Genomic DNA, 15,696 nt, shown 5'->3' on the forward strand with positions numbered 1-15,696 from the left:
GAGTAGCTGGGATTACAGGCTTATGCCACCAAGCCCAGCTAATTTTTGTATTTTTAGTAGACATGGTGTTTCATCATGTTGACCAGGCTGGTCTCAAATTCCTGACCTCAAGTGATCCGTCTGCCTTGGTCTCCCAGAGTTCTGGGATTACAGGTGTGAGCCACTGCACCCGGCCGGTGATTGATTCTTGCGTCAATATATAATATCTTTGTCTCTTGTGCTTTTTGACTTAAAGTTTATCTGTGTGACTTAAAGTCACTTAAGTCTGATATTAGTGTAACTAATCGAGCTCTCTTTCAGTACTGTTTACATGGAATATCTTTTTGCATACTTGCATTTTCAACCTATTTTTGTTTTTGGATATGAAGTGAGTCTCTTCTAGATACCATAAGGTGGTTGAATCATGTTTTTTAAATCTATATTGCCAATCTCTGTCTTTTGGTTAGAGAATTTAATCCATTTATATTTAAACCAATTACTGATAAGGAGTGACTTCTGCCATTTTGCTATTTGTTTTCTATATATTTTTCTTTTTCTTCCATTAATGCTGCCTTTTGTGTTTATTTTCTTGTAGTGTATTGTTTTAATTGCCTCCTCATTTCCTTTTTTTTTTTTTTTTTTTTTTGAGACAGTCTTGCTCTGTCGCCCAGGCTGGAGTGCAGTGGCATGATCTCAGCTCACTGCAACCTCCGCCTCCCAGGTTCATGCCATTCTCCTGCCTCAACCTCCCGAGTAACTGGAAGTACCGGCGCCCGCCACCATGCCCGGCTAATTTTTTGTATTTTTAGTGGAGACGGGGTTTCACCGTGTTAGCCAGAATGGTCTCAATCTCCTGACCTCGTGATGCGCCCACCTTGGCCTCCCAAAGTGCTGGGATTACAGGTGTGAGCCACCGTGCCTGGCCCCTCTTGTGTATATTTTAAAGTTATTTCCATAGTAATTACCCTGGAGATTATAATTTATATCTTTAATTAATTAATTTTGAGACAGAGTTTTACTCTGTCACCCAGGCTGGAGTGCAGTGGCGCAATCTCGGCTCACTGCAACCTCCACCTCCTGGGTTCAAGTGATTCTCCTGCCCCAGCCTCCTGAGGAGCTGGGATTACGGGCGTGTACCACCATGCCTGGCTAATTTTTTTTGTATTTTTAGTAGAGATGGGGTTTTACCATGTTGGCCAGGCTGGTCTTGAACTCCTGACCTCAGGTGACCCACCTCTTCAGCCTCCCAGAGTGCTGGGATTACAGGCATGAGCCACCACACCCAGCCTCATTATTGTAAAATTTTAATGTTTTAACTATTTATTGACCATATGTCATAGTCATGTTGATTTGAATTTCTTTCACTATTGCATTTGAATCTTGGTATTTGTTTTTTGTAAAGTGCTGTTTCCTTTGATCATTAGACACTTTATTCGCCTTTCATCTGTGTTGCAGTTTATCTGAGCCTGGGCCTGATCCAATGGGAGATGTCTCTGTGTGTGTCATGGTCCATCTTGACTGGAGACAGGCAGTTCCTCCTACCAGAGAACACTTGTTGGGCCAGCCCCAGGGCCTCTTAAATCACTCATTCATTCAGCAGAAATGCACAGATGCCTCCCATGGGCCAGGTCTGTGCTGGTGCTTGGGAAATGGCGGGAACCAGACATTCCTGTCCCACACCTTGTGAACAGACAGACTTACAGGGTGGCACCAAGTAAGAAAGATGGGTGGGGCGTCATCTCAGAACATAGCTTTTCTGCTGAGCTGTGCTGGTTTGGTTTGGTTTTTGTTTTTGGGTTTTTTGTTTGTTTGTTTGAGACAGAGTCTTGCTCTGTCGCCAGGCTGGAGTGCAGTGGCACCATCTCGGCTCACTGCAACCTCTACCTCCCGGGTTCAAGCAATGCTCCTGCCTCAGCCTCCCAAGTAGCTGGGACTGAGGCACATGCCGCCATGACCAGCTAATTTTTTTTTTTTTTTTTTTTTGTATTTTAGTAGAGATGGGATTTCACTGTATTGCCCAGGCTGGTCTTGACCTCCTGAGCTCAGGCAATCCGCTCACCTCGGCCTCCCAAAGTGCTAGAATTACAGGCGTGAGCCACTGCGCCCAGTTGCTGGTTTTAATTTTGTATGGGTTTAGAAAAATGTTGATGTTGGCTGGGTGCCATGGCGCGTGTCTGTAGTCCCAGCTACTCAGGAGGCTGAGACAGGAGAATCGCTTGAACCCTAGAGGTGGAGGTTGCAGTAAGCCAAGATCGCGCCACTGCACTCCAGCCTGGGCGACAGAGTGAGACTCTATCTCAAAAAAAAAAAAAAAAAAAAAAAAAAATTGATGTCCTCATATTTGCCCATCATGTCCTTGAAATGAGAAGTCAGATTGTTCCCTCCATCTCAGCAACTCGACCTTGGTGGGATCAGGAGGGCCAGTCCTCAGGGCAGACCTGGAGAAGGAATCGCTCTTGAGCACAGTGGGCCCAGGCCCTCCTCTGTGGGAAGCACAGGGTTTAGAACCTTTAGCTTTCTTCTGGAGGTTCACCTCACCTGACAGGCACTTCCTTCCGGAACAGATGTCCCACTGCTTGCAGATGGCTGAGCCCCAGGAGACAGTGCTAGCACTTCCTCCGAGAGAAGGTAGGCGTCTCTCACCTGCACAGGTAAATCCCCACTGAGGTTTGGGGGCAAGAGGAAATGGAGAGCCCATGGCAGAAGGATTTCCCTTGCATCCTTCCCGCAGCAACCCCAAGTTGTTCTCTCACCCATTTGCTCCTCTCCTTACCCAGTGTGGCTTGACGTCTGGGACGGTGGCAGGTGGGCAGGGGGCCCACAGTATTCTGTCTTGTTTGCAGGGGTGCAGGCAGCCGCCACCGTGCCCATCCCCCTGTCCGGCCTGGAGGATGGCTTGTCAGACCATCCCCTGGACCAGGGGCCCCGCTGCCCTGCCCGGCGGCCCTGCAGCCCTGCCTCGGCTCCAGCTCCTACATCGCCGAAGAAGCCCAAGATGCAGGCGCCCGGGGACACGTTTCCCACCGACTGGAGCCCCCCTCCCGTGGAGTTCCTCAACCCAAGGGTACTGCAGGCCAGTCGGGAGGCCCCGGCCCAGAGGTGGGTGGGTGTGTCGGGCCCCCAGGGCCTGAGGAGACTGGCCGGTGAGCTGCCTGAGGAGTCAGAGCAGGAACACCTGGACCTGGACCCGAAGAGGGGCCTGGCCTTGCCGGAGAAGCTGTTCTGGAACACGGCAGGCCCGAGCCAGCAGGCTGCAGCCCCAGAGGTGAGCCTGTGTCCACCCTTGGCCTCTCCTGCTTGGCTACCCATCTTTAGCCACCCCTTTACAGTGACCCCAGGCCACCCCCTCCTCAGCCACGCCCCAGCTGCCCTTCCTCAGCCACTTCCCCTTGACCATCCCCCCTCAGCCCTTGGGCCTTCATGGCTGGAAGCGCAGGCCCCCAAGGCCAGCATGCACCTCGCCCTGTGTCTCCACCCGTAACTCCTGCTGACAGATGGCTTCGGGTGGCACCAAATTTGATGCCATTTCATGGGTCCCCTTGAGGCTTTCATGGCTGAGGTTAGGGTGATGGCCCCGGAGCAAGGAGGGCTCTCAGAGCTGAGCTCTGGGCTTGGTTGTCCGCAGAGACTCAAGCCGACTCTGGTCCAGTGGATGGGGAGTCCTAAATGGAACTTCGGTGATGAACTTCAAATTGGGAGTAAGCTCCTGCTGCTCTGTAGACCACGGGGCGTTTACAGGCCGTGGATGGAGAACACTTATTCTAAGAATGGGCTTCAGCTGTTTGTAACAGCCTGCGAGAGAGAAGGGAGAGGGGGACAGAGGGAGGGAGAAAAGGAGAGAGAGAGGGAGTGGGGGAGAGGGGGAGAGAGGGAGGGGGAGAGGAGAGGGAGAGGAGGAGAGGGCAGTGGGGAGGGGCACAGTGGGGAAGGGGACGGGGAGAGAAGCTCTTTGGCTTTGGTAGGGAATGATGTCAGATCACTGAGATTGAAGAGTGTGGTGCAGGATAGAGCCTGGTGCACGATAGGCTGTGTGGTGGGATGTGCTGGCACCTGTGATGCGGTACTGTTTGCTGTCTCTGTGTGTGAAGTGTCTCTGAAAGCACACGAGGAATGCCCGTCCTGTAGGCACCTGTGGGGAGGGAACAGGTGGCTGGGGGTGGGGCCGGGAGACATTTTACCCTGCGCCTTTATACTTTCTGATTTTTGAATCATGTGAACATAGTATTTTTTCAGAAAAGCAAACAAAATAAATGAAGGGCTTAATATAGTTTTTTTTAAAATTTTTTTCCCCTCTATCTTTGTCCTTCTCTGTCGTCCTTATTCCCACGTCCTGTTTCTCCAGTTATCCTGGAGGGTCTCAGGAAGCTACTTCAACAACCTGGACTACTTACTGCAGGAGAAGAGGTGAGCACAGGGCACGGCCTGTCGTGGGATGCTTGTTTCTGCAGGGTTAGCAGCAGTCCCGGGACTCACTGCAGAGTCTGGTCAGAGGGCAGCAGCCTCCCACCCAGACTCAGCCTGACCTGTGTGCTCTGATCAGTAACAGGCACGGGGTACGGTCGCCAGGGCAGGGGGTGACATCACCAAGGCAGAGAGCCCCCAGACTCCTACCACAAACAGAGCCCTCCTTCTGGGTCCCCTCTCCACTTTGGCTCCATTCTGCCCAACTCCTGCCAGTCCTAGGGTGTCTCCTCCCACTCAAGGGTTACGTGAGAGAGAAGTGGAAAAGCAGACCGCTTTGTGGCTTAGGGTTACAGCCTGGCTGTGGCTGGAGGGTCATGCTGGGCAGACGGGACTTCCTAACATTTCTGCTGCCACCTTCTTCCCCAGCACGCAGGCATGCTTTGCCCATTTTCCCATCCGCTCTGAGTTTCACACTTGCCTTCTCCCCGCATATTAGCTTCTAACTAGCTCTCTCCCTGTCTGCCCTAAGTGGTTTCCAAAGACAGTGCTGAAGGCAGCAGTCACCTCTGATGAGATTGGAAATCCCTAGGGAGGTACAGGTGGCTGGGGACTGACAGGGGTCGTCTTCATGGGGGCACGCTATTTGATGGCATGTGAGCAGGTTATTCACACTTCCTAAGTCTTTGTCGTGTCCTGTTGTTGTGTCGTGTTGTTTTTGTTCAGTGCATGTCTATTGTGTTTGCAGAAGTTAAGTGTGGGTGGGGGCAATGCCACTCGGGAACACCCAGCTCTCCTGGTGGGAGGACTGATGCCCTCTTTTGACCCTCCTCAGGGTTCCCAGCCCTGTTGGCAGGGAGCTCCTCATGCACTGGGATGAATTATTCTTCAGTCTGTTCCTGCCCCTCTGCCCCGCCATGGAGTCATGTCATCTGCCTCTGCTGTGCAGCCCCTCTGGGCTCCTCCGACCCGGGGACTTGCGTTGTTTAGCTCCTTCACCTCAGTAGATTTTCTCCCATTAGATTGTACGTTAGGGAAGGGACCGTGCCTATAGATTTCCACGGTGCCCAGCATGGTGATGTACATTTAGTAGACGCTTGAAATTATTGGCAGGAAAATGATCAGCTGGGGCCTCCTCGTGCCTGCTTGTCGGTGTGCCTGGCATTGGGAGGGTCCTGCTCTGTGCTGGTCAGCTCGGGCTGCTGTAACAGGATGGCACACACTGGGGCTTAAACAACAGTTATTTCTCCCAGTTCTGGTGGCTGGCAGCCCAGCATTGAGGTTCCGGTCAGTCGGTGCCTGGTGAGGGCTCTCTTTCTTGCTTCTTGCTGTGTCCTCTCACGTGGCAGAGAGAGCACAAGCTCTCCGGTGTCTCTTCTTTTAAGGACGCTAATCCTGTGGGATCAGGGCCCGTCCTATGACCTCATGTTACCTTAATTACTTTCTTACTCCAAATACATCTACACTGGGGTGAGGGCTTCAACATAGGGATTCTGGGAAGACAGACATTTAGTCCACAGCATGCTGTGTGCTGCGCCATGCCAGGCTCTGGGTAGTGGAGCTGACGGCGCAGCCTCTGCTTCCCTGGCAATTTAGCGTAATGATCTCATACTGCCCACACTGTCTCATCGCCACGGAGGAGCCCAGAAGAGTGACACCTAACTTGGAGTCGGAAAAGGCTCCCAGATGTGTCCTTGTCACTGAACCTTGCAGGAAAAGTTTGGTTTGGCGGGAGGGGGATGACTGCACGTGTAAAGGCGGGTAAGACAGACTGTGTCGGCCAGGACCCACATTCTCAGTGCGGAGGGGTTGGAGGGGCGAGGCAGGAGATGCAGCCGAAATAAGATGTGCAGGGGGCTGGAGCCTGAGGGGCCTTGTTGAACCCAAGGCTGAGTTGTGGGAGAAACTGAAGCAGGCAGAAATATGTTTTCTCTTGTTTAAGAAAGCACAGGCTGCATATGGAGAAGGGATGCAAAGAGTGAGAGAGGTACAGTGATGAGGGGCTGAGGGGGCCTGGGATGGGGCTCACAGCCAGGAGGCCCCGGGCAGGAGGGTGATGGGGCTTCTGGTGGGTCTGGTGGCCTGGGTGGTAGACACGGGTCATTGGAGGGGCCCGGTCACATTCAGCTGGAAATCACTCAGTGAGTGGCTGGCTAGCAGGATCTGAGCTCACAACAGGCCTGGGGTGGAGAGAAAATGTTAGAGAACTGAGGACCCATGGGCACAGCCAGGATGGGCACCTGGAGGGGCCAGACAGGGACTGGGGAGGCTCCCAGGGCTCTCTCCACAGCCTGGGCACGAGGACAAGGAAGGCTGCGTTGGTTTGCAGGGCGGGAGGAGGGTGAGGGTCGGGGCTCTGGCTAGGTAACAGGTGTGTGGGGCCTATTGTGGGAGTCAGTGGAAAGAGGAAGTGAGGCACGCAGGGGCTGGTGGTGGAAAACAGAGCCCCAGGAGCCAGGCGGGAAGGGTAAGGAGAGAAAGGGAACGAGTCGGAGCAGAGGACTGCCGTAAAGTGGCTGCAGTCAGGCCGTGCAGGTGTCGGGGATGCCGAACAGCCAGGGCACAAGCTCTTTCCTGGTCACGTGGCTGAGGAGCAGCAGGGCTAGCCCTCGGCCTTGGTGCGTTAAAAACAGAGTGAAGCCGAGTGCTTGCCTGTTGTCCCTTGAGAGGCTGAGGTGGGCAATCGCTTGAGCCCAGTCATTTGAGGCTGTCGTACGCTTTGGTCATGTCTATAAAAAGCCGCTGCACTCTGGCCTAAGCAACACAGTGATGTCTGGTATCAAAAAAAAAAAAAAAAAAGGGTGCACAAGTAAAGATGCGTTGGGAGTTGTGTGGTGAGATCCGTCTCTTTCTGGCCCGCCTGCTCCTCTCTGCTCATCTGGGGAAAGCACAGTCTGTGTAACGCAACCCGTCCCCATTGCCTTAAAAATCTGTGTGAGCGGCTTTGCAGAGAGACCAGCCAGGACGGCGCGGCCCTCTGGCCCTGAGGTCTTGCCGTGTTGGTGGGAATCCCTGCAGCCCAGTGACGGGGCTGCACAATGGGGAACAACACTGACCCCCGACTCTGGCCCTCGACTTCCTGTAGGGGACAGGCCCTGGAGCAGGAGCGCGAGAGGCAGCTTCTGCAGGAGTGTCTCAATCTCAACTCCTTGGATCTTGATGAAGATGAAGTGCCACTCACACCCGAGCACAGGTGAGGGACAGGGGCCTGGCACCAGCCTCTGAAGGGGAAGGACCAAGGTGCCAGCCCCCCTCTGGTTTTGGACAGAGTTTTGACCAAAATGGTACAGCAATTTGTGTACTATTTGTGAATTCTAAAGCTACCTCCTTTTCTTAAAGCCACATCCATTCATTGATTCGAGAAATACCTGATCACCTACTGTGCATCAGGGTCTCATTTGAGCCTTTGCCACGCAGGGATCCTAAAACACAGCTTGCTCTGCCCCAATTATCTGCCCAAATTCGTGGAACCAGATCTCTTGGGAAAATAACTACACAAAACCACGATCTAAATGAAATCTGCTTTCAAGGGGAGGTTATGACCATGTGAGATTTTTCATCTTCCCCTGACTGGAGAAGAGAAGGTAGCTCTGAATGGGGGCCCTGATTTAACTGGGCCATTGGCTGGAGGGAGGGCTGGCTTCATCTCTACCTAGGAGCATCAGAGATGCCCGGGACCACAACCGAATCCGTCTTCAGGGCACGCTGTTCTCCATCTGTCTTGGTCTGTTGGGGCTGCTAGAACAAAGGCCCATAGACTGGTGGCTTCTGAGCAGCTGAAGTCTGTTTCCCACAGTTGTGGAGGCTGGAGGTCCGAGACCCAGGAGCCAGCAGGGTCAGGCCTGGTGAGAGCGCTCTTCCAGGTTGCAGACTGCCTAAGTCTCTGTCTTCACATGACAGAAAGAGGCAAGAGAGCTCTCTGGGGCCCTTTCGTAAGGGTGCCGATCCCATTCATGAGGGCTCCACCCTCGTGCCTCATCACCTCCCAAAGGCCCCACCTCCTAATACCTTCACCCTGGGGGTGAGGATTCAGCACATGTATTTTGGGGAGACACAAACATAAAGCTTGTAACGCCATCCATTCACCCCCTTGTCCATCTGTTCATCCATTCACCCCGCCGACATTTACCGAGTGCCAACCATGTGCCAGGCTCTGCTGTAGCTTCGGGATGTGGCAGGAACAAAACCAGACAGATCTCTGCCTTCTCGCTGCTTGAGCTTTTCCTTCCGGAGACAAGCAGTGAGTGAGATCAGTGAAGCTGTGCCACAAGGCTCCTGAGAAAGGCTTATACTCCTGGGGGCATAAGGAGTGCTGGGAAGGGTGTGGGCTCTGATGATTTAGGCTCTGATGATGAAGGATGTGGGCTCTGGGAAGGGTGTGGACTGTGATGAGAGCTCAGGGAAGGCCTTGTGAGCAGCTGTTTTAAGTAGCACCTCGAGGAGGTGAGAGCCAGTTCCAGGGACCCTGCTGTGGGAGCGCACCCGGTGTGTGGGAGCCTGGAGGAGGGGGCTGGTGGGGGACAGGAGGTGAGGGAGACCAGGGTTAGGCACTGGCTCTTGGAGCCTTTCCTCTGAGTTAATTGGACACGTGTCTGCACAGGACCCTCTGGCTGCTGTGTTGAGGATAGACCAGTTAGGTGTGGAGGCCAGGGCAGAAGGGAGGGATCAGGAGCAGAGGAGGCCTTGGCGGGAATCCAAAAGTAATGATGGTGCTTGAGGATGGGGTAGACGCCGAAGAGTGGGCAAATTCTGGGTGTATTTTTAGGGTAGAAATGACAAGATTTGCTGACAAATGGTTGGAAGGTATAGGAGAAAGAGAAGAATCAAAAGGGACCCCGGCAGCTTGGGTCTGAGCAACTGGAAGATTAGAGTTATCTTTAGATAAATAGGGGAGGCTGTGCACGGTGGCTCATGTCTATAATTGCAACACTTTGGGAGGCCGAGGCAGGGGGATTGCTTGGGCCCAGGAGTTTAAGCCCCAGCAACATAGGAAGATCTTGTCTCTCCTAAAACATTTTTTTAAATTACTCAGATGTGGTGGCACATGCCTGTAGTTCCAGCTACTAGAGAGGCTGAGATAGGAGGATCACTTGAGCCCAGGAGGTTGAGGCTGCAGTGAGCTATGATCGCACCACTGCACCCCAGCCTGAGTGACACAGCAAGACCTTATCTCTTAAAAAAAAAAAATGGCCGGGCGCGGTGGCTCACGCCTGTAATCCCAGCACTTTGGGAGGCCGAGGCGGGTGGATCACAAGGTCAGGAGATCGAGACCATCCTGGCTAACACAGTGAAACCCCATCTCTACTAAAAATACAAAAAATTAGCCGGATGCGGTGGCAGGTGCCTGTGGTCCCAGCTACTCGGGAGGCTGACAGGAGAATGGCGTGAACCTGGGAGGCAGAGCTTGCAGTGAGCCGAGATCGCGCCACTGCACTCCAGCCTGGGCGAGAGCGAGACTCCATCTCAAAAAAAAAAAAAAAAAGGGGAGGGAGGAGACTGAGTGCTCTATATGCTGCAGGTGGGATGGGCTTGGAATCAAGGGTTCATTTGGGGCATCCTGGGGCGAGATCAGGGAGCTACTTGGAGACGCAAGCTTGGGAGTCACTGTGTACGGGTGACATTTAAAGCCACAAAACTGGGGCCGAGCACAGTGACTCTCGTCTTACAATCCCAGCCCTTTGGGAGGCTGAAACAGGTGGATCACTTGAGTCCAGGAGTTTGAGACCAGCCTGGCCAACATGGTGAAACCCTGAACCCTGTCTCTACTAAAAATACAAAAATTAACTGGGCGTGGTGGCGCGTGCCTGTAATCCCAGCTACTAGGGAGGCTGAGGCATGAGAATTACTTGAACCCGAGAGGCAGAGGTTGCAGTGAGCCGAGATCACACCACTGCACTCCAGCCTGGGCGACAGAGCAGGACTCCATCTCGAAAAAAAAAAAGAAAAAAAATTATCGGAAAAACAAAACAAAACAGCAATATTTTTAGTAGAGACAAGGTTTTGCCATGTTGGCCAGGCTGGTCCTGAACACCTGGGTTCCCGGGCTCAAGTGATCTGCCTGCCTCGGCCTCCCCAAGTGCCGGGATTACAGGCGTGAGCCACCATGCCCAGCCTGATAATCATCTCTTAACTAAATCAAGGATCAGCAAACTTTGTGAAAAGTTTGTAAATAGCAAATATTTTAGGCCTTGAGGACCAGGCGGTCTGTGTCAACTCTGCTGCTGCGGCAGGAGGCTCCTGCAGACGCTGGGTGAATGAACGCGCATGGCTGTGCTGCAGTGGGCCCTTATTGCAGAAACAGGCCCCACGAAGGACTCGGCCTACACAGTGTACTTTGCCTGGCCCAAATTAGAAGGACCCCTGCCTCCTGACTGGTGCCAGTTTTTACGGTGAAAGTTTGGGAATGTGTTGCGATTTGAGCAGCCGTCCCAGATGGACAAAGAGAGCTCCTCGCACACTGCCCAGAGGTCCAGGGAAAGGCAGCCGGCCATGGAGTCCCACATGGACTCCCACAAGGCAGGTGCTGCTTCCTGTCTGATGTTGCAGGAAGCATGTGGATGCACATGGTGGGGCATGAAGCCTGAATTTAATTAGTGTGTTTAGGGCCAAAGGCCTTCTTCGGCAAGAGCACTTTGGCAGCATTATATTTGATGAAAGCAACTTTCTCTCTGAGCTGAGGTGCATGGATTTGGTTTCCAGGTTCTCCAGTCACTAGCTGCATAACCATGGAATCAAACCTTTTGAAACCTAAATCTCTGCAGCAAGAGTAATTCTTCCAGCTCTCTGTATCTTCCTGCCGAGTACCTCCAGCATTCTGAAGTCATGGCTTGGATGTTTTGAAACTGCTCAGAGGAAGGGAGTTATCTGTGCAACCAGCTTAACGCAGAAGGTAGTCCTGGCTTGGAAAACGCTGGTAATGCGCTGGGCGCGTGACGTTTTCCAGTGGTGCTTTGAGAAAGCCTCTTTGACAACAGCCCCTTTGAGGTGGTGGTTTTGATGTGGGATCATTTGGATGGGACTGTTCGGCTTTACAAAAGTCATTCACCAGTGTACAAAGCCAGCAGCCTCTTCCATCCCTGAATAGGGCCAGGGAAGGGGGTGCAGGTCAGGAAGGGGTGCTCAGGGTGGGGGCTGACCACCGCCTGCCAGACAAGGCGTCATCTAATTGCCACAACTGCCCGTCACAGAAAGGACCCCTGACAGTCGCGAGCGAGCATCTGTGCATGCTCTCACAATCGGCTTGCATCTTGAATGGGTGACATCCTCAATTCTCCATTTCTTAAAGTTAAAAGACCTTGCGTGTGTGCTGAGCCTGGGGCAGAGGCAGATACTTAAACCACAACATCATCCTTTATTCTCAGCTCCAGGCTGCACAGGAAATCCCCAATTAGATGTGTAAGAGTCGCCTCAGGATTCTTAATAATGCACATACATTACAGCCAGCATCATAGAAGTCCCTTTAAAAGATAGTTTTAGGGACAGGGCTAGGACCCCTTTATAGATTAGCCTAGTTCTTACAGGCTTTTTTCTTTTTCTCTTTCTTTTCCTTGTCTTAGACGGAGTCTCCAGCCAGTGCTGCAGTGCAGTGGCACGGTCTCGGCTCACTGTAGCCTCCACCTCACAGGTTCAAGCAATTCTCCTGCCTCAGCCTCCCTTTTTTTTTTTTCCTCTTTGAGACAGAGTCTTGCTCTGTCACCCAGGCAGGAGTGCAGTGGCACAATCTCGGCTTTCTGCAACCTCCGCCTCCCAGGTTCACGCAATTCTCCTGCCTCAGCCTCCCGAGTAGCTGGGATTACAGGTGCCGGCTACCATGCCCGGATAATTTTTGTATTTTTAATAGAGACGGGGTTTCACCATGTTGGCCAGGCTGGTCTCGAGCTCCTGACCTCAGGTGATCCTCCCACCTCGGCCTCTCATAGTGCTGAGCCACTGCACCTGGCCTAGGCTTTTAATCATTTGTTCATTTTTTCAGACTAAAAAACAAGCAATAGATACAAAACTCTTAATGGCAAAGACATGAACCAAACAGGAACTTGTTTTACCGTTTATGTGGTGGTTTGGTGAGATGCTTCCGGAAGCCTGCCAGGGTCAGAGTCCTCCCGGGTCTGCAGCATCATTCCCGTTTGTTGTGCCATTTCATTCTCAGGAGCACCCTGTGACGTGTATCAGGGCCTTACTTTGGGTCACTTAGCCAGAAAGTGAAACAGGTTCCATGTGCTAGGCTGGTGGGCCGAAGGCGACGCCACGCCACACCCAGTGCCAGCTGCTCATGTCCAGATCCTAAGGGGGCCTCTGGGCTGTTCCGCCCCTGGGTTTGCTGTCTCAAACAGTGGGCCTGGCTGGGGACCAGGGAATGGGCCGTCTCTTGATGAGAGGAAGAGAGGCAGTGTCTAGAGCTTGTTGTATTTTATTGTTCCTGTTGTTAAATGTGTGTTATATTGCTGTAAAATCGAGCAGAACACACTGACATGAAGTAAAGAGGAAGTTGCCTTCTCTACCTCTCCCCTCCCTCTGATTCTGCTCCCTGGGGTGACCCTCAGTCGTAGTGGGATATGTCATATGCTGGGGGTGGGCATTGCACGTGTCTGCGCACGTCTGTGTCCATGCATGTGTGTAGGCTTGTGTGTGCATGCACAGACACACACACGCACACACACAGCCTCTGCTGCTGTTTTCACCCATGAACTTACTGGGCTCAGCCACGTTGCCAATCCTTCTTTATGTAGATTTAGCTCATTCTTGGGAAACATCTTCGCTGCCTCCCTTTTCCCCATCCTCATTTCAATGGGTCGTTAAGTCCTGACAGTTTTCACCTCTCTCTGATACTGTTGCAGTGTATCCCTTCTCCTCATTCTTTCTCTGTCCATGGGGCCAGCTTCCCTCCACTAAATCAGACTCTCTGTGCCGGGCCAGGCTGGTCCCGGGATCTGCATTGCCCCAGCTGCCTGAGTGGTTCTCAGAGCCCTGGAGCTTGAGGACTGCCGGCCCTGAGGGAGAATCCGGGCTCCTTCATATGGGCTCGAGACCCTCCTGCTTCCGCCCACACCCATGCCGCCTGCTTGCCAGCCTTCCTGCCCCTCCCAGGACGCCCTCACTGACCCTGGCCGCACCCAGCGCTCCTCTCCTGGGCCCTTATGGAGCCGCCCTGTAGGCCTCTCTGTCCACTCGCCAGAGGGGATTGCCGTGGGTTGTTCATGCCCTTCCTGGGTGGTCCATTCCCGACTCACCTTCCGTACCTGGCATTGTCGACGTGCAGCGAGTGAAAAGTCTGACCTGACAGAGCCAGTGGGTGGGGTTGGGTCTTCTGGCTCCGGGACTGGTGCCCTGAGCCGGGGATGGGCCTTACTGATGGGAGAGCGAAGGGCTCCTGCGTGCCCGGGTGGGCTCTTCTTCCATCAGCAGGTGGTGCTGTCCCCCTGGTCTGCCGTAAGGACTGCGAGGGAGGGAGCCCCGGGCCCCCTCTGTCCTTCCCTGGGCTGATGGCCGTGCCTCAGGCCAAGGTGCATCTGCTGATACCCGGCCCTCCTGTCCCTTCCCTTGCCAGGATGCTGGTGGAGAAGTACTCAGTGTCCCTGCAGACCATCCCGCCGGTCCATCCAGGTGAGACTCTGTTTCTGCCCAGGCGTCACTCCCTGCCCTGCATCCTGGACTGCTCACACCTGAAGCCACGCAGCCACCTGGAAGGGCTGTTCCTCAGGTAGGTGTGGGGAGGAGGGGTGAGGGGGTGGCGCAGCCTGTCCAGGACCCCTCCCTCCTGGAGTGCAGGGATAAGGGCCACCTGAAAGGGGGAAATTTGAAGAGGTGATCAGGCCAATTTGAATGTGTCAGTTTTTAGAGAGATAGGTAATGTTGTCTGCTTACAGTATGTCATTTACTAATTTTGGTGCACATAATTGAAACATTCCCACATTATAGCAAGTAGCCAGTTGTTCATTTACAGGTTCATGTTGCTTTTTTCTCCCCTACACCCCAGTGTCGCAGAACAGCAGACTCACCATGCGTGTCTTGGGGTGGGTCTCTGTCAGCACTGGCTCCTTCCTGGGCCATCCAGGGCATGTAATGGGCCTTTCCACCTACTTGTTGGAGGGACTTCAGTGTGTGATGCTGACACTGAAAAGCCTGTCCCCAGCCGCAGGCACACACTCTAACAATACAACAGCTGTCTTATTCTTTGTGGGAGTAAATTCATGATCATTATCACATAACCATTGACTATATTGCTTTTTGAGAGAATTTTTAAAAGATTTACCACAACCGTATCCAACACTTGGAATTAGGAGCTAATATATTCAAGAAGAAGAGGAGGGAAAGCCCGCAGGGTTCAGTGCAGCGGCGTCTGCTGGGTGCTCACACAGGCTGGTGCCCTGTGGGGCTGGAGGCCAGGGCCGTGGAGAAGGGGCTGTCCTCGCCCACCCAGTGAGGAGCAGAGGTGGAGCTGCTTCTGTGGTCTCTTCAGCCACCTTAGGACTTGAACGCCAGAGTCTTGCTCTCTTTTCCAGTTTTACAGGGCTTATGTTTATTTTATGAATTCCAAGTCCATCTTATTGTATGATACAAGGTTACTTTTAACATTTTCATATGCTTTCTTTTTTTTTTTTTTTTTTTTTTTGAGATGGAGTCTCGCTCTGTCGCCCAGGCGGGAGTGCAGTGGCCGGATCTCAGCTCACTGCAAGCTCTGCCTCCCGGGTTTACGCCATTCTCCTGCCTCAGCCTCCCGCGTAGCTGGGACTACAGGCGCCCGCCACCTCGCCCGGCTAGTTTTTTGTATTTTTTAGTAGAGACGGGGTTTCACCGTGTTAGCCAGGATGTTCTCGATCTCCTGACCTCGTGATCCGCCCGTCTCGGCCTCCCAAAGTGCTGGGATTACAGGCTTGAGCCACCGCGCCCGGCCTCATATGCTTTCTTTAGAAGTTTTTGTCGTAGGAAGTTAACAAGTACATATCAAAGTATAGAGAACCATGTAACATTCCTCCACACTCCCATCACTCACTTTCAACAAGGATCAACTCAAAGCCAGTCTTGTTTCCTCTCAACATCTGCCCACAACGCCATTACCTCAGGATTATTATTATTATTTTTTTAAACGGAGTCTCACTCTGTTGCCCAAGCTGGAGTGCAGTGGCACGATCTGGTTCACTGCAACCTCCGCCTCCCGAGTTCAAGCAATTCTCATGCCTCAGCCTCCTGAGTAGCTGGGATTACAGGTGCCTGCCAGTACGCACGGCTAATTTTTGTACTTTCAGTAGAGACGGGGTTTCACCATGTTGGTCAGGCTGGTCTCGAACTCCTGACCTTGTGATCCACCCACCTCGGCCT

The 15,696-nt window shown here is 52.9% G+C and overlaps 1 protein-coding gene across 1 annotated transcript in view; it reads left to right on the forward strand.

The window, feature by feature from the left end:
* Positions 1–2,298: 2,298 nt before the first annotated feature.
* The window catches only part of FAM178B (family with sequence similarity 178 member B), a 100,048-nt gene continuing 86,650 nt past the window's right edge, over positions 2,299–15,696 (forward strand). Inside the window, exons 1-5 of the mRNA XM_031655586.1 lie at positions 2,299–2,607; positions 2,823–3,244; positions 4,322–4,383; positions 7,466–7,573; positions 13,925–14,077. Of these exons, the coding sequence (XP_031511446.1) occupies positions 2,544–2,607; positions 2,823–3,244; positions 4,322–4,383; positions 7,466–7,573; positions 13,925–14,077 (809 nt within the window). The 5' untranslated portion in view covers positions 2,299–2,543. The remainder of the gene's footprint in view (positions 2,608–2,822; positions 3,245–4,321; positions 4,384–7,465; positions 7,574–13,924; positions 14,078–15,696) is intronic.

The sequence above is a fragment of the Papio anubis genome, chromosome 14, assembly GCF_008728515.1.
Source record: "Papio anubis isolate 15944 chromosome 14, Panubis1.0, whole genome shotgun sequence".
Classification (NCBI taxonomy): Eukaryota; Metazoa; Chordata; class Mammalia; order Primates; family Cercopithecidae; genus Papio; species Papio anubis.